We start from the raw sequence: 23,231 nt of genomic DNA on the forward strand, positions 1-23,231 counted from the left end.
TTTCTGCTATATAAGAAAGTAGCAGTAGTTTTATGAGATAAGTTGGCAATAGTCTTAACCTCTCGCCTGACCTATTGAAAGAATTTCTAACTGATCTCTCTGGCTCAAAGCCTGACCCCCCACAATCCTCCATTCAACTGCCAAAGTAATCTTCCTAAAGTGTAGATTTGAAAAAGGACACCACGTATTCAACGAACTCCAGTGGTTTATCTATAAGGTTAAACAAAAAAGTTCTCTGTTGTACATTTAAAGTCCTTTATTCACTGATCCCTTCTTACCTTTCTAATCTTCTTGCTTGCTACTCTTCCAGGCGACTCCCCTTCAAGCATGCCATGATGCAGCTACATGACCTTTTTTCTTATCTTTATACATGATATTCTATCTCCTATCTCCGTACCTTTCTTGTGGTTTCCCTCCATCCTTGGAATGTTCTCCTTCTTCACCTTTGCCTCTAGTTTCCTTGCCTTCCTTCAGAACTCAGCTCACATCCCACTTTCTACAGTAAATCTTTCCTGTACACAGGCTTCCCAGCTGCTAGCATCTTCCCTTCTGATTACTTTCTATCTACTCCATCTATTTATAATGCCTGTACATTATGAGCAGTTAGATAGCACATGCATAGAGAGCCAGTCCTGAAGTCAGGAGGACCTGGGTTCAAATCCAGTCTCAGACACTTTCTAGTTGTATGACCTTAAATAAGTCATTTAACCCTGATTGCCTCACATCCAGGGCCATCTCCAGTTATCTTGATTCATATCCAGCCACTGGACCCAGATGGCTCTGGAGGAGAAAGTGAGGCTGGTGACTTACCACAGCTCCCCCTCCCTCAAAACCAATTCATGTACATGTCATGGCATCATCTCCCTGATGTCATGGTCTTCTTTGAGAATGAGTCAAAAAAACATAATTTATCACCTTATAGGCAACTTGCTAGTGCAAGAGATAGAGTATTAGACCTGAAGTCGATAGGAGCTGAGTTCAAATCCAGCCTCAAACTCTCTTTGCTTGCTGTGTGACTCTGGACAAGTCTTCCCTAGTTTCCTTATCTATAAAATAGAGATAACATCTACTTTCCAGAGTTGCTGTAAGGATCAAATAAGATAAATTTGTATAGTGCTTGGTAAATCTTAAAATATTATATAAATACAAGCAGTTTCTATCACTGTTATTTACATGTTATCTCCTCCATTATGATCTCAGCTCCTAGAGGACAGGGACTTATATTTCTCCAGCTCTTCTTGTTGTTTAGTCATTTCAGTTGTGTCTGGCTCTTTGTGACCCCATTTGGAGTTTTCTGGGCAAAGATACTAGAGTGTTTTTCATTTCCTTCTCCAGCTCATTTTACAGATGAGGAAACTGAGGCAAACAAGTGAAATGACTTGACCAGGATCACAAGCTAGGAAGTGTCTAAAGCCAGAGTGGAACTAATGAAGATGAGTCTTCCTGACTCCAGGACTGGCACTTTATCCAAACTCTTAGACCAGATCAATCAATCAGAAATCATTAAGTCTGTGATATATGCTAGGCCCAATACTAAATGTTGGGGATCAGATGATCAAAAAAAAAAGAAGCAATCATTGTTCTCGAGAAATTTACATTCCAATGCAGACTACATTCATTTATATAAATATATGCAGAAAAAATTAACAAATGGTTAAATTGAGGAAATCAGGGAAGGGAAGTGAGGGATTCTCTGAAGTAGACGTCAGGAAAGAGTGTATTCCAAATGTTGAGCTTGAGTGCTATGTATGAGGAATGGAGAAAAGAACAGTGACTGGACCAGGAAAACTAGACCATTTATAATGAATTAGAAAGAGAGGTTAGGCTCAAATTGTGAAGGTTTTTGAAGTTAAATAGGATGATAGTTTATATTCTAGAGAAAAAGGAAACTGATTAGCTAGATAGCAGAGTAGATAGAGCACTGACCCTGGAGTCAGGAAGACCTGAGTTCAAATTCTGCCTCAGACACTTAATAATTGCCTAGCTGTGTGACCTTGGGCAAGCCACTTAACCTCACTGCCTTAAATAAACAAAATTTTAAAAACAAATGGAACCTCTGGAATACATTGAGATTGGAGAGGGATTTTCATACATGTACCTAAAAAATCATTGTGATAACAATATAAAGAATAGATTGGAGTGAGGAGAGACTTGAGGGAGGGAGAACAATTAAATTGATTTTTCAGCATCCCTGGCAAATGAATGATTCTTGTGTTCTTCTTGTCCATTTTGTTTTTTTAAACAGGGTATGCTGTATAGTTTGGTTGGTGCCCAGGGGAGTGAGAGACTATCTTCATTGAATCTTGGGTACAAGCATTATCAAGGTATTGATGATTACCCACTAGACTGGGAACTGTCATATGCCTATTACAGCAACATCGCCACCAAGACCCCTCTCGATCAGCACACTCTGCAAGGAGATCAGGTACATAGAATTAATGAGCAAGAAGAATTTATTACATACTCGACATACAGGTCTTTAAAAGTAACCATCTAAAGTGCCTGCATCTGTTGGTGATTTATTCCCAAATTCCTAGAGAATGCATCTCACTAAATTGAGAGGGGAGCTTGTTACAGGCATTCATCACATCCTGTTTCTCAATTCTCTGTTATTAAGAATGAAAACAGGAACAATCTCATTTCTGCCTGCCAGAGCTGACATTGAGAACCCAGTTCTTAGGCTTTATAAACCAGCTGTGATATATAGGGTTAAAAAGGAGAAAGGATGGGTATTTGAAGAGTTGAACTCATACCCCGCCACCTTACCTGATCAGTCTCCAACTCATAAACAGGCATAATGATTTCTCTTCCAGATACCATAATGAAATGAGACTAAGGGTTAGAGTGGTCCACAGATGGCAGGTATGGATGATATAAAGAAACAGTGGCAATAGTAGGCTAAGTGAGGAACAGGAGATAGACATCAAATATAAAAAGAAAAACTAACTTCAGACCCAATTCTAGATTTTATGTGTATTATTTGTTCCAGTTTGATATAGTGGGAAAACTCTGGCTTTAGAAGTAGTAGACCTAGATTTGATACTATATGGCCACTGTAGCAGAAGCATTAACCTCTCTGAAGTTTAGTTTCCTCATCTGATAAATAGAAAGAAGGATGGGTGGCTAGGTGGCACAATGGATAGAGCACCGGCCCTGGAGTCAGCAGTACCTGGGTTCAAATCCAGTCTCAGACATTTAATAATTACCTAGCTGTGTGGCCTTGGGCAAGCCACTTAACCCCTTTTGCCTTGCAAAAACCTAAACAAAATAGGAAGAAGGATGATTGATTTATCTACTTGAAAGCCTTTTTGTGAGAAAAGTACTTTGTAAACTATAAAATATTATGGAAAGGTGAGTATTATGGAAAGATGAGATTTTATTTTTCTCAATATTATTATTATTATTATCATCTAATATATATCCCGCTAAAAGATGCAGAATTTGTATCAGAAAATCTCCATATCCTTAAACGAGAATTGATTGAGAAGGACTAATCTTTACTCCTAATTTTGTAGCTCCCAAAATTTAGTAGATTTACTTACCATCTCTATGCTAATGATTTTCAAATCTACCCACCCTGCCTTAAACTCTCTGCTGATCTCAGATCTTACATCTCCAACTGTCTTTCAGATGTCTCAAACAGGATGTCCCATGTACATCAATATTTCCAAAACCAAGCTCATTACTTCCCTCCTCTACTACCCCCCCACCCTCTCTATTGTTATAGAAGGTAACACCATCCTTCCCAGTCTCTCAAACTTACAACCTAGGTGTTGGTCTCAACTCATCTCTCATCTTCCACCTCTAACTCATCTAAGTTGTGAGGTCTCAGTCAATCCACTTAGCATCTCTTCCCCCCCCAGCCCCCCCCACAAGCTAATAAGATTATTAGTTACAAATCAGATATTAATCTGAAGGATTTTTTCCTATGAAATCACAGTTCCTATAAATCAATACATAGTTAAAGTTATCAGAACTTTACCTTGAAGAAAGATGCTAGCTGATGATAAAAACTACCAATCTACCAATTAATTAGTTTCCGTCATCAGGTAATATCTTCAAGGTGAGTTAGTCTTGAAGTTTTGAAGAATTGTGATCACTATGTTTTTCAGATACCTAATAGTGATCCATTATGTAAATGGAGTGTTAATTGTATTGATGAATTCTATAAACTCTTAACCATCTGCCCCAATGGAAGAGAACATCAATACAGAAATTAGAAATGAATGTTCCACCAATGATCACTGTACCTTTCTTAGTTAGGTGCATGTACCTGTTGAGGATCTGGCTCATTAATCTGACCTGTCTAGACAATGCAGGCTGGCTCTCTGATTGCGCATAGCAGTCCTAAGCGCAGATTGTTTGCCCATGCCTGGGTGTCCCAGATTTTGGTAGTCTAGAATATAGAACTAAACTGTCCTCATGGTTGTGAAATAAATGACTCCCACAGCAGTGTGCTTTTAAAACTTCTCCCATTAGGGGCAGCTAGGTGGCGCAGTAGATTGAGCACTGGTCCTGGAGTCAGGGGTTCCTGAGTTCAAATGTGACCTCAGACACTTAATAATTACCTAGCTGTTGGGCAAGCCTCTTAACCCCATTGCCTTGCAAAAAAAACCAAAAAAACCCAAAAACAACCCTAAAAAAATATTAAAAAAATTTAAAAAAACCTCTCCCTTTAGTGTAAGGTTGTCCAAGGATTGTTTCATTCTTTGTATTTATAGTTCCAGTACCTACCACAGTGTTTGGCACATGTTAGATGCTTAATGAATGGATGTTAATTGATTTAGTCAGAGATTTAGAAGGAAACTAATGGGTTCTTTTCCTACTGAAAATTGAATGTGTGATACTTAGCCCTTCTGAAATGGAGCATGTTTATTTAGTTGCCCCCCATGTGGCTAGGGCCAAGGAAGATGAAATGAGATAGATGCTCTTTCTTGTTGATAGAAAACAATATGATGAAGAATTGTACTTGCAAATTAAATAGTCAGGAGGACTGTATCAGAACTTGTTTCCTTCAGAATATTTAGTGAATGACTTCTTGAGAATTTAAATGGATGTAGTACATTAATTTAAATGTCCCTTTGTTGAAAAATCTATTAGTTCATTAATGGCACCTAGCAAATTAACACACCGTAAGAAACCAGACCTTTGGTTAACAAAGAAATTGTCAGTTTAAAAAATAGATTCAAGAAAAGATAGTGTTTTTTTCTCCATTTTCTTTAGTATATGAGTAATGATCTGCTTAATTTTGCAATAATCTCTTAACTCATTTTTACAGTAAACACTAATAGTAATCTCATTTCAGATCTCTTTTTTATGACAGGAAGTTGTTTTAGCTTTAATAGAAAGCTAAACAACAACATTTATGTAGCTTGATTTTTTTTTCCAGGGCATTATGTTATTGTAAAAAATTCCCATCATCCCTGCATTAGCAATTAGAATGTTAGTTTTTGTCTACATTTGGCCAAATTGTGTGTGTCCCTAATATAGAAAGTGAGAGGATGTGAGTGCATTAATGTCTTGGGATGAGTAAGGTAAGTTTACTCAGAAGCTATTGTTCTCCTAGAAAGTAATTATCATGCTAGTGTGATGGCCTGAGTTTAAACCTTGATGTTTTACTGCACAACAACCGGCATTTAATATTCAACAGTAAATAATCAAAGCATCCAACCCACTTGTGTACTGGCTAAATTATATCCAATGTTTCATTTTTAAAATGACTTCCAGTGCTTTTCTGAAACCTGGGCATTTCCCACTAGTCGCTATTGTCATTTAAAGAGAGCATTTCCTCATCCTTTTAAAATGTCTCAAATGTGAAATTTCAAGAAATTTCAAGGAATTTAAAATATCCCAAATGTTCAATTTCAAGAAACAAGTTGGGGAATGGATAGGGAGGGGTGGGAACCCACGCCAGTTCCTGTGGGAGCCAAACATCACAGCTGGTTTATAAACCCCAAGAACTGAGTTCCCAGTGTCAGCTCTGGCAGGCTCTGAAGGCAGTCTGCATTAGGAGGCATTTAAAGAGGCAGTTATGAAATTGCTCTTCCCTTTTACTATGAGTACCTCTTGGTTCTCCTGGCCCGCTGGCCAACCCATTAGGTTTTATAACTTGACAATGCAGATGCCTCTGCAACCTGTGTGAGCCCCCCACTGGAAGCTGTGACATCCCAGCTATACAAAGTTTTCTTCTTCATCCTTCCTTTTTTCTTTTTACCTCAGGACTGCATATTTCTTTCATGAAATACACTTGATGGTAAACTTATTCATTATGAGCAGTCATGCTGAGAGTCTCAGCACTAGTGAGTTCCAATCGCTGGAACTTAGAGGAAACAAAAACCAATTCTTCTTGGAGAGGTTAAAGGTGCAGCTATTCTGACTGACCTTCTATAGTTTCTAACTTTCAGCTGGAGTCTTGTGCCAGGCTACTTCTTAGCAAATTCTTTATCTTTTTAGCATGGTAGATTCAGGTCCTGGTTTACTTCCAAGGCCCCTTTCCTGGTCAGAGCTGAAGTGGATTCTTTTTAAATGATTTCCCTTCCTCAATTAACATTAGTGCTAATTAGTGCTAATTTGACAGTCCCCCAGGCACACAATCTCTGATTTGGTACTGTTTACCTCTGTAGTTCCACTATTGTTAGCCAGCAAAGTAGATGACCACCTCTGTGGTATTATTTCTGAGAAAACCCAGAACCACTACCCCTCCCTAATCTTCCCCTTTTTATTGTCTTACACAGACATCTCCCTGATCGGCTTGTAGTCCCTTTAGATTAAAGCTTTGATCCTTGAAAAACTGAAAAGATCTGTGGGAGAGGCATTATTTGAAGCTGCTATCCATCACAGAGGAAGAATCTGAGAGCCAGGTTTGAAATGGGAAAGGAGAAGTATGAGGTCCCTGGGCACCCATGGAAAGAATGGAGAGGGGGAGAGGCTGGCGCACCCCAAGAGCAAGTTCATCATTTTGCTAATGGCCAGTCCTAGTGACATTAAGGAAATCACTCAACCTCTCAGAGTCTCATTTTCCTCATCCGTAAAATGAGGAGCTCAGACTCTATGATCTCTGAGATCCCTTCCTCCTCTAAGCCTATGATGCCCTTGGGTTTCTGGTTTTAACTCAGAACCTTTCGCTTATACATTGGTATTACTCCTTACAGATGCTGATAGTAGATTAGAACATCTGAGATTATAAACGCCAATGTCTTCCTGTGTAGCCTTTATTAGTCATCCAATTGCCGCAGAATCACTGCAGCCAAGTTCCTCTTCCTAGTCTCAGGGAGTTGCTTGTTGAAGTAGTACAGATTCCAACATGATAAAGAATTTAGACTGTCCTATGACATCCTGTTTGGTGTGAGCCCTCAACAAATATTGACCAGTGTGATTCCTGGGGAATAAATAGAACAGAAGGGCTTGGACAGTTTTAGCCACAGAAGTTCCGTGGCCTCACATAGTAAGGTGACTGGCAGGGACTGATATTGGACATTTGTCCTAGCTCACTCCATGGCTGCCAGTGCCCCGATGCTATAGGATCATCTTGCCTAGGCTCCTAAGATCCTCCTACAGGATTACAGTGTTACAGGACTCTTACTCCACATGTCAACATCTGGAAAACAGATACTGCATAAATAGAACTCCGGAGTAGAGTTGGGGAGGCCAGGTGTTTTTATTAACCCTCATTAAGAGAGTGTCAAAAGGGAAATCAAAGCCATTCTTAGTACTATCTGGGGCCTTCTCAAATTAGGTCCAGATCCAATATCTCTGGGTGTTTCACCACCTGTTCATGAAGTCTGGGTAGCAGCCAGAATGGGAACCACTCTCTGAAAGCAACCCTTGCATCGTTCTAAGATGTCATTATGTGTATGTGATCACAGTTCTCCCAAAACATCTTATGTTTATGTCTCTTAATTGTCTTTATCCAATTATTTTAAAAAATTAAATTAACCCTCTAAGACTCATAAGGTCTAAAGATTTGCCATCACTTAAATATCAAAATATATTTAAGTTGCAAGCTCTGAAAACAGGGTCAGTAGAAAGAGAGAAGGAAAGAACTATTTGTAGGCAGCATCCTGGTAATATGCCAAGTGCTTTTATAAATCATAACTTATTTGATCATCACTACAACTCTACCAGGTAGATTGTGGTGGTATTATTATCAAACTGAAATAGGGATTATTGTTATCCCCATTTTACAACTGAGGAAACTAAGGCAGAGGGGAGGCGACTTGCCCATAGTCACACAGTTAGTGAGCATCTGAAGCTGGATTTGAACTCAGGTCTTCTTGATCCCAGACCCAGTGCTGTATCTATTGAGTGACCTAGATGGCTTCTTTAGTGGAAGAATTCTAAACATGTTTTAAATAATGATTAGAATATGTGTTTCATAATTGGAATAAGTATCAAGGTGATTAATGGGAAGTGAGAGAGCTGTCCAAGTCCCAAGTCATACATTTCAAAAAGAGGAAGAAGAGAGTCACAGAGTTAATATGTTTGAAGCTGGATTTGAATCAGGTCTTCCTGATTCCAGGCCCAGTTTTATATCCATTGAGTGATCTAGCTGACTCCTTTAGTAGAAGAGTTCCAAACTTGTTTGGGACAATGGTTAGAATACATGTTTCATGACTGGAATAAATATCAAGGTGATTACTTTAATGGGAAATGAGAGAGTTGCCCAAGTTCGAAGCCAAACATTCAGAAGAGAGTGAGAGCAGAAATTGTCTTTCTCCCCCTCTCTTAAATCTCGAGTGAATTTGCTGGTCAATACTTTTGGGTTTTGTTTTTTTTTTTTAGATTTTTTTTTTTTTTGCAAGGCAATGGGGTTAAGTGGCTTGCCCAGGGCCACACAGCTAGGTAATTATTAAGTGTCTGAGGTCCGATTTGAACTCAGGTACTCTTGACTCCAGGGTTGGTGCTTTATCCACTGCACCACCTAGCCACCCCTGGTCAATACTTTTAATGCAGCAACCTTTCCATCAAAGTGCATGGAAAAGTGCATGCTTCTGGTTAAGCATGTCTTTTCTCAAAAAAAAAATGAAAAAATGAAAAGAATGCTGGACCTGGAGACAGAAAACCTGAGTTTGAATCCTACCTCCTATACTTACTAGAAGCCTGACCCTAGGGAAATCACTTAACCTCTGTCTGCCTCAGTTTCTTCATTTGTAAAATCAAGATAAAAATAGTACTTACCTCTCAGGGATGTTGTAAGGATCAAACACAGTAAAATGTAAAGCACTTGGCAAACCCTAAAGTGATATGTAAATTCTAGGAACTCACTAGAAAGAGCCAGGGCATGTCATTACCAGAAAAGCCTTAACCCTGAGGATGTTCAGAAAGGGGATCCCTCCCTACACTTGGTAAGGATTGCATGGGATGAAATATATATAATAAATATACTATTTATAATTAAATATAACTTGTCAATTTGAGTAATATTACATTTGGTCACAAAATGAAGTATAACAGTAAGTTAATTGACTGATTTTCTTTGGAGTCCCTTAATTTGTCTCTGAAGATAGATCAAAGAGAGCAGATTCAATGTGTTATGAACAGTAGCATCATTATTACAATAAGCACTTTGTCTCCTATTGGGGACAACAGTCATTTATCTATTTGTTAGTTAAGTTTGGTTCCCTATTCAAAAAATAGTCATGTATTATATTTTAGAGTTTAGTTCAGTTCATTCTGCTAATGAAAATGAAAATGCATAATAATTCTTCACCTTTTATAGCTTCCTGATTCATTCAAGGAACAGAAAAGTGGAGCTGAGAATCAAAGGACAGAGATCCTGTGGCCAGGTCGTTGAACCCATGGACCTACTTTTCCTTATTCCTGAAATGAGGGGGTTGGACTAGATATCCATCTATCTGAGGCCTCTATGCTGTCTGATATTCTTTGGTTTTGGTCTTGTTTTAGGCATATGTAGAAACAATAAGGCTGAAGGATGATGAGATGCTTAAGGTCCAAACTAAAGAAGATGGTGATGTCTTCATGTGGCTGAAACATGAAGCAACAAGAGGCAATGCAGCTGCTCAGGTAAAGATATGGACCGTAATCCATCTTACAGTGGAATTAAATGTTCAGTGGGTTACATGTAATGTAGCAAAAGTGAGGAATTTAGAATGCAGGAAGGACCAGAGAGGTGAGATGAGAGATCTCCCTATGAGGGGATAGCAATAGCGAAGCATAGGATCATCAATTTAGAAACAGAACAGACTTTATATGAAGAAACTTCTGTAGATGTGTTAAGTTAAGGTTACCATTTTGAAAGAACTGGGATCACAAAAGTAAAAACATGTAGGAAATTATGACATGGGAAGACTTAAGATCTGTTTCCTAGACATACTTTGCAAAGATTTGGGGAGGTAAAAGAATGAATTTAAAACTTTGAGAAGTTTGGGAGACTATTTCTCCAAGTTATATGGCCTAAATTCCCTATAGTAAAAATATCGTGGTATAGAAAATTGGCTAGGACTGATGGTAAAGGAAAAGTAACCTTATGTTCAGTTCAGATGCTGATAGCTGGGCATTCATTGCCCATGAGTGCTATTGAGTGCAGTATGAGGTGAGGGAAAGTGAAAAAGCAAGAAGAAGAAGGAAATGGAAACATTAAGAAAAAAAATGGAAAGATTAAATTTCAGGACCCTAAGGAACCCTTCCTATGTCCCTCTGGTCCCTTAGTTCACCAGTCCTATCTATTTGTCAAGCATCTTGTAAACCATAAAGCACCATATAAATGCAGGCCAGCATCATCATCATCATCATTATTATTATTATAGTTACAGAATAAGAAAAGGGAGAAGATAGGGGAAAGTGTTGACAGTAGTTAACCAAGATAACTGGGTTCTTATGCCAAAGGGAATCTGTCTCAAATTTTTATGACTCAGAAAAGAAGTCCATTTAAGGATTTCATTTCAATTCTTTCTCCCTACCTCTTAGTCTCTCTCTAAATATACATATATAGATATAGAGATAGAGATATATAGATATAGATACAGATATACATACATATATGCATACACATGTATATCTATATATCCACATTGTTATCTATAGATAAAGAACTCACTCACTCTATCTCCTTTGTCAAATGAGTGACAAAGCCTGGAATTTTGGAAATGTTATCAGAAATCCTGAAGGGAACACGGGTTTCAGTGGCTTAAAATAATAGAAAAAAACTCCCAATGACTCAGGAGGAAAAAAAAGATTTTGAGTACTGAACAAGATCATTTGTAAGGATTATTTGTAAGAGAGTAGCCTAAGAAGAAAAGAATAGTATTAAGTGGCTGTTATTGATAAAGGAGACGTCTAGTAGAGTACCCTGGGGAACCTATGTTTGACTAGGTGCTGCCTAATTTTATTTGGGACTTGGATAATGGTTATTACATGACAGCCTCATCGAGTTTGCAGATAACACCAAACTGAGAGTGGTAGTTGATAACTGGCTGACAGTGAGACCCAAAAGGATCATGAGAGACTAAAACATTTGACTGAATGTGGTAAGATGAAATTTAGCAGTGGTAAGTGTAAAATGGTACATGGTTTCAAAAAGAAAAAACATTTTTGCAAGTATAAGATGTGAATGAGTTTGACTAGACAGCAGTTTCTCTGAAAAAGATTTAGGGTTTAAATGAACTGCAAATTTCATCTGTGTCAGAAATGGTTAATATGATCGTGGCATGCACTGAGAGAAGTCAAGCTTTCAGGAATAAGAGGTTACTTCTGACAACTGCTCCTGAGAATTTGATAGCTTTACTTTTAATTTTAAGTTTGGTCAGTTTTTGATTATCCATCTCTTCATGTTTCTTATATAAGATCATATATTGCTAAGAAAGTCATAGAATGTGGGTGATAAATTGGCATATTGTCCTTGGTATTCCAGTATTTTGGGCTCCATATTTAGGAAGGTCATTGTTAAAGATCATTGATAAAGATCGTCCAAATAAAGATAAGCAAGATAGTGAATGTCTCAAGTTCATTCTGCCTAAGAATTAGTTGAAAGAACTGTGGGGTATTCCAGTCTGGCTAAGTGAAGACTTTGCAGAAAGTCTTAATATTAGTCTTAAAGAATTTTTAAGGGCTGCCATGTGGAATATTAGTCTTGTTCTGTTTGACTCCAGAGAGACAAAATTAGCTTTGATGTTAGGAAAAACTCCCTAACAATTAAAGCTGTCTAAAGGGAAGGATGGATTTTCCCTTCTTGGAGGTTTTCAGGTAAAGAACTGATTGGGAGATTGCAGATTAGGACAGAATGACTACTGATCTTCCTTCCAACTCTTAAATTCTGTGATAGTATGATACCTCAATTTCTATTTGTCTTTCTCTCCCTCCATATACTCCGTAGTTTCTATTAGGGCATTTCTAATTACCCAGTGATTAAAGGCTATGGTTATTAGTTGGAAAACATGTCAATCACCTTGCTGACTGTGGCTAATAAAATATATTGGACTGAATGTGTTTTCTATTTTAGAAAAAGCCTAAAGTTAACCATGACTGTGAAGGTCATTTAAAAATCATCATAATTATTATAATTTTTTTTTGTTTAAGCAACGGTTGGCACAGATGCTGTTCTGGGGACAACAAGGCGTGGCTAAAAATCCTGAAGCTGCAATAGAGTGGTATGCAAAGGGTGCTTTGGAGACTGAAGACCCAGCATTAATATATGATTATGCTATTGTATTATTCAAGGTAAGAATAACTTAATTTGTGCCTAAATTTTGCAGCTCCCATAAGAATTGCAGAACAGTTTCCTGGAGGCATATATGCAAACAGGGAGAAGATAATTAAGATAACTTAGTATGTGCTTCCTGTCACTCACTCTAGAGAGAAAGAGATAGCTGGTAAAAAGTGGAGTGAGAATTGCTCACATCCCTTACTTACCCAAGTTTCCTTAATAACTGTTTCTATGTTTGACTCTTTGACTCTCGATAATTTTCCAAATACTGCCACATTCTCTAAAAGAGGTCCCTGTTTTTCAGTTTGGTGTCCTACACCCAATCTTGTTGGACAGGCACTTATTCCCTCCCCCCACACACACACACAAACAAAATCTATATAGTACCCATATTGGGCCAGGAATCATACCTGTGTATATTTTCTGATATTAAAATCCTGATCTTGAGCTGGGGGGGAGGGTTAGAAGAGAAAACCTTTTGTGAGAGTTAGTTTCAGCATGGCTATTTCATGCTAACAGACCACTAATATTGACCTTTGAGTTGGGAGGGACCTTTGTGATTATCTAGCTCAACCTGCTTGTTTTTCAAATGAGGAAATTGAGTCTCAGAAAAGTTAAGAGGCTTACCTAGGTTTCAGGGAATCCAGGTCCTCTGAACATGCAACTGATGCTTATTGCACTAAATTTTACAGCCTTTCACTACTTGGATATTCATAAAAATCAAAGGGCAAAGGGCAGTGTAGCTGCATCACTATGTTCTTTCACAGAGTCAGGTGTTAAGGCTCTGTGGCTATTGCTATTCATTAAAACACTGGTTTTATCTCCCCTCCCAGTCTAAGGCTGAAAATATCCATGATTATCACTTACGGAGATGTATTCATTTAGATTCTCTGTCTTCTTTTTCCAGTCTTAATAGTCCCAACTCCCTTAATATTTTCTCATGGGTCCAAGTTTAATCATCTTTTTGTCACTGTAATGAATCTTAGCTTGACCTGGTGAAAACAGCCTAGTTAAGTCTTTAGCTTTCAACCAAATTGGAAAAACTGTCTGGTAGAGAGAAGCTCTGCATTATGCTACTTCTTCTCATGGGAGGATCAGTTGGGATAGTGATAGAGCTTGCCTGAGGTCACAAAGTCAATGTATATTGGAAGTGGAACTTGAACCCCAGTCATCCTGTCTCCAAGACCAGTTCTTTTCACTCCTTGTAGAACAAGGTACATATGCATTTTGTTTCCATGGTTTCTTTCTGAATCCAAAGAAGGTATCAGTGATGTTGATGAATATGGTTTGCTTGAGCTCTCAAACAAATGGTCTTGACCCCATAGTACTTACATCTACAGTAACTTCCTACCCAGTCTTGGCTTTTTTGTTATATTGTTCAGCTTTTTGGTCAGTTTTGAGCCTTGATAAGGAAATTTCATCTCTATTTGCATAACAGACTACTCAGTTGATCAGTCCCAGCAAATCATCACTATCCCATATTGTACCAACTGTTGCCTCAGTTATCCTTAAGGAATTTTCTTCAGTCCTCTCTTCCTTGTAAACTTCTACTTTCCATCTTTAGTCTCTATATTTTCTTTTTTCTTTTTCCTCTATCTAGCAGGGATTCAGACTCAATGAAGGGATGTTCCAAGGATATTTTGTTGTTGCAGTTGGATTCTGGTTCAATAGAATTATAAAATAAGGAATTTCATGTTTGTATTGAATTGATTCATGTAGCATTTTATTCTAATTAAAAATATAATCTTTGAGGTTGTAATTTGATGGAAACTAACTCTTTGAGATTGCTTCTAAGTCATATTCATTGTGATTTTTGGTTCACAGTCCACATATTCTAATAAGAAAGTAAATATTTCAAAATTTCTTCATTTTACTTGTCTTCATACTGTCTTAATATGAAACATCATACTATGAATATGAATATAAATATAAATATGAAACATTCATACCTTATATGTGTTACACACATTATACCTTGGAAAGCATCTTCACAATTACAGTATGGTCCCAGATCTTTAGCATCTGGCTTACTCCCTTCTCACAAATGAATACTTACCCAGAATAACAGAACAGTTACCTAGGCTCAAGGTATTCTGGGGGATTAGATTTACTCAAAATCACAGCTCATCAGCCCCATTTGATGAGTTTACTTTTTCCTCTAGTCATCTGAAGGACACAATCAATTCAAAGCAAAGGCATTTAATAAAAATAGCATAGCAAGAAAATTGTAAATAGAACATTCTTTCCACTGATTTGGTCATAATCCTACAGATACCTACACTGCCAATAAGAAGAGTAAACATACATAAGGAATATACATAATAAGGGGCACATGGGTGGGAAACGAAGCTTTTGTTGAGGAACAACACATTTCTGATACCTTAGGTCCACTAATATCTTCTGAGAATATCATTGCACTATATACATACTACTCTGCTGGTCTCTTGGTGGCTCTGAGCATGCATTTTTTGCTGAGTTTGAGCTTATCTGTCTTTATCTCATAAAATCTGCTACACCTAGTTCATGTGTGTAGCTCTTGGACTAAGATTGAGTTCTTTTTTTTTCACCCCTGTACCTGCTTGGGAGGAGATCAAAGCCTTCTGTTTCAGATAACTATTTAACTTGAGTTAGATATTTTCAGGATCCTCTGGGGCTTGGCACGCAAATGAATTTGAGCCAGATCAAAGGGTAAAACCAAGGAGGTGAGGTCATTTTTTCCACCTCCTAACCATTCCTGTGTTTATTAAGTATACCTGTTTAGCAAAGATGGATTGTCTTGGTGCTTTATTTTAGTCTGCAAAAAACTCAGTTCTCATGACAATTCTATTTGATATTTGAAGTAATTGGAAGCAATTTATTATGGCTCCCTAGGTCATAAGGTAGATATCATGATATGGACAATCAACACTATTTTAAATAGAGTAATTCATTTACTAGGCCACACTAACCCAGAGTCTCCAGTGTCTGGCAGTGTCACTCCTTAAATATCTATCTATTCTTTCTCCACAAATTGAAGACTATTGGCTACACACATGCAGTTATATTTTATACAGTTATCCTGTGCCTTTCCACTCTAACTTGTATCCTCAAACTACTTACTTTCTCCTTTGCCCTCTCACTCCCTCTCTTTTCCTGTAAATAACTCATTTCTAATTGTTATCTACTCTTTTTTACTGGAGAAATGTGCTGATTCTAATTTTCTTCATTCTTTTGGCAGCAAAAATCATTAAGACTTTGAGTCAAATTCATCATCTGATTCTGAAGAATTCTGATTATTTTACATCTCCTTGTTAAACTAGTACTAATTCTTTGGTGTTTTCACCCCACTCGATTAGGGCCTAATGAATCAAGACTGAGAATGCTTTTTTAACCTTTTATTATCACTTTCTCTTTGTCCCCATACCCCACCAAAGTTCTTTTATCTAGTTTACCAGTTAGATGATCTCAGAAGGAACACCTCTAAGATTGCTAACTTCATTGATTCTTAACTGCTACTTCAGGATTAGTTGAAATGGAACTTATACTAGTGATAAACGGGAATTTCCTGTCAGCAAAGTCATACCAGAAAATCAAAGCAAAACAACAATACTGTAGTTCTTTCAGAATTGACTTTAAATTTAGAAAGTATGAGTTTACATTTTTTAATGCATGTCCTCCCCAAAGCTGCCAAGCCTATTTGCCTTGTGCTATGGAGCATAAACTGTGTATATTTTCTTCATCATTTTTATTGTTGTTGTTTATTATTGTTTAGGGTCAAGGAGTACAGAAGAATAGAAGGCTTGCTTTAGAATTGATGAAAAAAGCTGCTGCCAAGGTAACACCTAAGCCTCTTATTTATAGTGAAATATTTCCACACTGAGCACCTACGCACTCACAAGTTTACAGAAGTAAATGCTTTTAGTATACACAAAGATCCTGAAGGTGGAAAAGGGAGGAGAAAGGGGGGGGGAACAACAACTATGTAGTGGATAGGCATGATTTAGTTATAACACACAGAAATCTGCTACAAAGCAGATGGAACATTTCAAACACTGAATTTGTCTTTCTGTAAACATAATTCAGACCAAATTATTTTGGAAATGAAAATGTGATCATTGTTCCATTGATAAGAAATAGCTTATCTCCTTAAAATGGAATGGATTCAAAGACTATCAAATCTGAAAAGTCAACATTTTAATTCTTTTGAATTTAACCTTCTATTGGGAGAGCATACTTATGTCTGAGAGGGCTTTGACTGTGACCATAGTTTTAGTTTAATGTAGCCATATAGCACTGGAAAAAGCACCAGACTTCACATTAGAAGACCTGGGGCCAAAGTTGGGCTCTGATGCCTCTTACTTTTGTGTGACCTATGATCATTTAGTTTCTCTTGACCTGAATGGTCTCTAAATTGGATGTTCTTTATCATCTCTACATCCTAGAATCCTATCAACTTGTTATGATTGTGTCATTAGTTCCAAAGGAGATGTTCAAAGTAGCAGTTTTAAAAGAAATTGTTGAAAGGAAGTTTTGATCTTTTCAGACATAGAGTCTGCATTTCATTTTTCATGACAAAATTGAAAGTGAGGACTAAGCTGAGCTACCACAAAAACCATTTTCTTTATACATTGTTGTCTATTGAAAGTGATCAATGTAAAGAGTACTTAGAACATTCTAGAAGCACAATGAAAGCTAGAATAATGATGTTAATTCATCTCTCCTATTCCTTTCCCAAGTGAACTTCAAATGGTCAATGTGGATTTAGGGAGTGTTCAGTTCCATAAGCATTTATAAAGATTTATTTTGTTCCAAGCTCTGTGGTAGACATTTGGGGGATAAAGACAAAACAACTAGTTTCTTGCCTCATGTGGTTTGGTTTACCAGAAGATGAAAACCAAAGGGCTTTTATTCTTTCACTAATCTGGCTCCCTAGAGGTGTGATCCCAGAAGAACCAGTGTGGGCAGAGTCACCACACCATATAGAGCTTTGCAAGTACTTTTGAAGTCATGCTCACAAAACCAGGAAGGTACTGCATCAGATACTCCAGGGATAGGGTATAGATTTTTCTACCTGCTATATCTAGAAAAATGTTTCTCTTTTGCAGTCAGCTCTTCATTAGGGCAAATAATGAATCCTTTGAAGTTGTTGTATAGATTCAGATTCGTACTATTCAGAGGTATAATTATGTAAAATAAAGTAACTGGTTCTGGCCCAATGGAAAAATTCAGTGAGAATTTAAATAATATAACTTCTTCACTGAATTTGTGATTTGCTCTAACAAGGACCTGGCTCTATAAAAGAAAGCAAATGTCACAGTATTCTAAATGTAGAGGAATCTAGCTATACCTTTGAATAGAAAAATTAATCACTACATGCTCTATTTTAAATACATATTAAATAGATCTTAAATAATAAAATAATAATTTAGAGACAAACATCATCCATGCTATAAGACAACCTCCTGCCTGAGGGTCATATTGGTCTGGCATTGTCAAGGCAATTGCAGGAGGAACTCAAAATTCAATAAATCCAGTAGCTTTTTAGGGGTGAATTAATTGTTTGACAAAATATAGACCATGACTATTATAAATATCCAAATGACCTTTGGCAGACAAAAGGTTCTCCACTCCTGCTATAAGGGATCAATGATAGCCAAGTTGGGGAATTCAATCAAGAAGATGTACAATGTACTCTGTCAAATGAATTAACATATATAAAGTGCTTTGCCAATCTTAAAGCACTTGTTTTTGTTGGTGGTGGTGTTGCTGCAATTGATGTTTGTGCCCTTAGACTGCTAAAGTGCTTGTAAACTGGTAGAACCCTGAAATGCCAGCCATTTGTTCTCTAATGTTACTGCAGGTTGAGTTAACACCTCTGTCAGCATGCCCTATGCTGATTCTATGAATCAAAGAAATAAATGGCGTGGCATGAGGTTGAAGGTCGCTCATGCTAAAAACTGTCATGATGATTAACATGAGGTACAAGTAGTGTTCTTTGTTTTGATACCACAAGAAGGCAAGGGACATCTAAATCAATCAAGAATACCAATACCCCACCTGACTTAGACACTTAATAGCTGTGCAACCATGACCATGTTGTTTAACTCATGCTTATTTCAGTTTTCTCAGCTACAAAAAAAAATAGTTGTGAAGATCAAGTGAGATACATTTATAAAAATGAGTACTAGCACAGTGTTTGATACATAGTAGATTCTTAATAAATATTATTTAATATTTGATAAATTTAATATTTAATAAATATTATTACTGCGAAACTGGAAACTCTATAGAAGTTCTCTACTATAAAGAGGCATGTCATAGAAATGCTCTTGATTCTTGTTAAAAATATCTTCTTTAAGTTGTGAACTGATCCAGTCATTCTGAAAAGCAATTCAGGACTATGTCCAAAGGGCTGTGAAACTGTGCAGACCCTTTGATTCAGCAGTACCATCACTAGGTCTGTATCCCAAAAAGACTTTTAAAAAGGGGGGGGGGATATTTATAGCAGCTCTTTTTGTAGTGGCAAAGAATTGAAAATTGAGGGAATACCCACTAATTGGGGAATAGTTGAGCAAGTTAATAGTGTGTGATTGTTATGAAATAGTATTGTGTTAAAAGAAATGATGAGGGGTGGCTAGGAGGTGCAGTGGATAGAGCAATGGCCCTGGAGCCAGGAGTACCTAAGTTCAAATTCGGCTTCAGATACTTAATAATTACCTAGCTGTGTGGCCTTGGGCAAGCCACTTAACCCCATTGCCTTGCAAAAACTAAAAAAAAAAAATGTTAAACAAAATGTTTTCCAAAAAAAACATGGAAAGACATGAACTGATGCAAAGTAAGGTGAGCAGAACCAGGAAAACATTGTACACAGTAATAGCAATAATAACAATGATCCACTGTGAATGATTTAGCTATTCTTAGCAATACAATGATCCAAAACAAATTCAAAGGACTTCTGAGGAAAACTGCTATCCACTTCCAGAGAACAAGTTGAAAGAGTCTGAATGCAAATTGAAGCATATGTTTAAATTTTATTTTAACAGTATTTTATTTTTTCAAGTTACATGTGAAGATAATTTTAGCCTTCTTTTATATTTTTATTTTATTTTTTCCAATTACATGTAAAAATCCTTCTCAATACACATTTTTTGTAAGATTGAGATTCACTTTTTTTTTATCTCCTTCCCTCCCACTTCCCTATGAAAGTGAATAATTTGATAGAGGTTAAACATATGCAATACTCTTCATTTTTTATACAATTTTGAATCCTAATTTTTTTCTTTCTTCCTCTCTTGTCCCTTCCCTAAGATGGTAAGCAATTTGATATAAGTTATATATTTGTAATCATAATTAGTAATATTTCTATATTAGTTGATATGAAAAAAGAAACAGGACAAAAGGAATCACACACACACACACACACACACACACACACACATACAGTATGCTTTGATGTGCATAAAAATTCCTTTAGTTCTTTCTTTGAATTTGGATAGAATTTTCCATATTTCTGTAGTCTACTTTTTAAAACTTTACTTCACCTGGATCATTTTATTGTTTGCTATTTAGTCTTTCCTGTCATGTCCAACTCTTTGTGACCCCATCTGGGGTTTTCTTGGCAAAGAAACTGGAGTAGTTTACTATTTCCTTCTTCAGCTTATTCTGCAGATGAGAAGACTGAGGTAAACAGGGTTAAGTGACTCATCCAAGGTCATGTGACTAGCAAATATCTAAGGCCATATTTGAACTCAGATCTTCCTGACTCCTGTCCTGGTGTTCTATCCATTGCACCACCTAGCTACACATGCATAATTGATGTCAAATTGTTTGTCTTTTCAAAAAGGAGGAAGAGGAGAAAGAGAGAGAGAGAATTTGGAACTCAATTTAAAAAAAAATTTAGTTGTTTTTATGTATAATTGAGAAAAAAATAAAATATATTTTAAAAGTGAAAAGATGAGGAAAAAGCAAGATAAATGGAAAAAAATGTGGATACATAGCCTAGGCTAGATATATCCTTAAGGACTAAGTTTTTTATTTAAAGCTTGTCTTACCTCAAAAATTCTACAAAATTCCTTTATGATTTAAGTGTGACTTCTGTTTAAGTAAAAAAAAAAAATTAAATAAATCCCTTGCATTATCTAGTTGGATAATACCTATTTTAACAGCTATGTAAAGTTACACTTATAATCACCTACATTTTAAGTGGCAGTTAATTTGACAAGTAGATGTCAGTACAATATGAAGCATGACTGTACAGTGACAGGATTGGTTTTATTTAAACAAATATGCCAGAATTTTAAAGCCAAATGGGTATTGTCTCTTTCAAAATAGTCGCACTGGAAGATAATGTAATTTAATTTAATAGTCACACTGGAAGATAATATAATGAATGTAATTTGACTGATTTTATATTGCAGTGAGCTTTTAAACTGGCTCTTAAGGCATTTCCAAGGAGAAATTCCAAAAATATTTTGAACAATGGCAGGATCTTTGAGCTAAATGGATAGCTTTTCAATTATAAAGCATTTTTCTCCCTCTTAAAAATACCACAAACCCTTTTAACAAAATATTCATTGGTAAGTAAAATTAATTCTTATACTGGCTATGTCCAAAAATGATTGCTTAGTCATTTTGCATGTTTAATTCATTACCTCTCTTTTAAGAAGCTTGGGTAGCATTCCTTATCCTTGCTCCTCTGACATCATGATTGGTCATTCAGAAACTTCTAAACAAAAAAACAAGAACTCTGCAGGATTTACCAGCAGGACAGTTTGTCAGTCTCTAAGAAGGCAGCAATAAACGCCATCCAAAGTAAAGTGCAAGTGAAGGTTAGAGAGATGTAGAATTCTAGGCTCAGTAAGAAGGTAGTTGAGATTCAGTTTTATACCTGTAGCAATAATCCAAAGCACTTCTTTTGATATCCTGAAGACTATTTATGGACTAAAGACCTAATGTACATGTAAATTACATGGTGCTAATGGAAACACACTGATTAGAGTTAAGGACTTGATCCTGGAAAGAATGGCTGAACACTTTCATAGTATTATTAACAGACCATCATCAACCAATGCTGAAGCCGTTGACCATATATCTCAGTTTGAAGTCAATCCCTCTCTAAATAAACTACCAACTTAAGAAGAAGTTTGGAATGCCATTAGAGATTTAGAAGGTAAGGGGTCCACTTAAAAACTGACTAAAGTCTTCCAGGTTATATAGGAAGAGGAGGTCATCCCCCTGGAGATCAAGGTTGCTTTCAGTGGCCATAGTTCTAAAAGAAAAGGAAGCAAGTTGTCCTGTGACAATTATGAAAGGTGAGGAAGGGGTACTCTTTTAGCCATTGCTGGCAAGATTCTTCCCAGAGACCTCCTTAATTAACTGATTCTTCACCTGGAAGATGTCATCTACCCCAGAGTCAGTGTGACTTCAGAAAGGTCCAAGTAACAGTCAACTTGGTGTTTGTTGAACAGCAAATCCAGGAGAAATGCCAGGAGCAAAATGACAACTTATAGATCATGGCAAAATTTGATTTCCTGGAAAAAGTCATCAGTATTACATGCCAGTTTCATGGTGGCATGCTTATACAGGTTCTGGATAAAGGACAATGCTCTCATGCTTTCAGGCAACAATATAGTAAAGCAGGGATATGTACTTGCTCCCATTCTTTTCTGGGGTCAGGATCAGGATCTACTACTGCAATGATGTACTTTTTAACTTAAAAATGCTACAAGTCAAGAATAAAGTAGAGGAAGAGTGGTGCTTGAATTTTTGTTCACAGATGACTGTGCACTCAATAAAGCCCCTGAGATAGAGATGCAACAGAGTATGGATTAATTCTCTGCTGCTTGTGCTAATTTTGGTCTGGTAGTCCAAATCAGAAAAACTCTGCCAGCCAGGTCCACAACATCCATATATGAAACCATTGGTTATAGCAAATGCAGAAATTTTGAATGCTGTGGATAAGTTCTTTTACCTTGACAGTATAAATTCCAAGGATGTCCTCATAGATGATGATGTTGATGTTCACACTGCCAAAGCTAGCTCAGCATTTGAGAAACTCCAAAGAAAGTGTGGGAGAAAAGAGGTATTAGGCTGCCTACCAAACTGGAGGTCTACAGAGCCATTGTACTGATTTCATTGGCTTGTAAAACCTGGATAGTCTTTCAGCACCATACAAGAAAATTGAAATTGAATCACTTACATTCTGATTATTGTAGGAGAATTCTGAAGATTACCTCGCAATTTAAAGTACCAAATGAACTGCCAAGCATCCAACCTCTACTGCACTGTACAATTTCAGTGGACTGGCTGGACTGGCTGTAGAGTCTGAAGGCCAAACATACTTTTACCCAAAAGGCTATTTTATGGAGAATGCACAAAAGGCCAGCACTCAAACAGAAGTCAGAAGAAGTTGTATGAAGATACTTTCAAGGGTTCTCTGAAAAACTTTACTACATATTATGAGATATGAGAGATACTGGCACAATACCAGAATTTATGCTTGTATCAAAGGAGGAATGTGATTTATAAGCAAAGCAGAATAATAGAAGCATAAGGAAATATGAGATGCACAAAGCTAGAGACATTTCCATTC

The 23,231-nt window shown here is 36.9% G+C and overlaps 1 protein-coding gene across 2 annotated transcripts in view; it reads left to right on the top strand.

The window, feature by feature from the left end:
• Positions 1 to 23,231, top strand: part of SEL1L3 (SEL1L family member 3) — a 132,018-nt gene that overhangs the window by 67,211 nt on the left and 41,576 nt on the right. For both annotated transcript variants that reach the window (XM_074229674.1, XM_074229675.1), the window contains 4 exons: positions 2,246 to 2,425; positions 9,904 to 10,023; positions 12,535 to 12,675; positions 16,413 to 16,475. In XM_074229674.1, the coding sequence (XP_074085775.1) occupies positions 2,246 to 2,425; positions 9,904 to 10,023; positions 12,535 to 12,675; positions 16,413 to 16,475 (504 nt within the window). The remainder of the gene's footprint in view (positions 1 to 2,245; positions 2,426 to 9,903; positions 10,024 to 12,534; positions 12,676 to 16,412; positions 16,476 to 23,231) is intronic.

This window comes from Macrotis lagotis, chromosome 3 (assembly GCF_037893015.1).
Source record: "Macrotis lagotis isolate mMagLag1 chromosome 3, bilby.v1.9.chrom.fasta, whole genome shotgun sequence".
NCBI classification, from domain to species: Eukaryota; Metazoa; Chordata; class Mammalia; order Peramelemorphia; family Peramelidae; genus Macrotis; species Macrotis lagotis.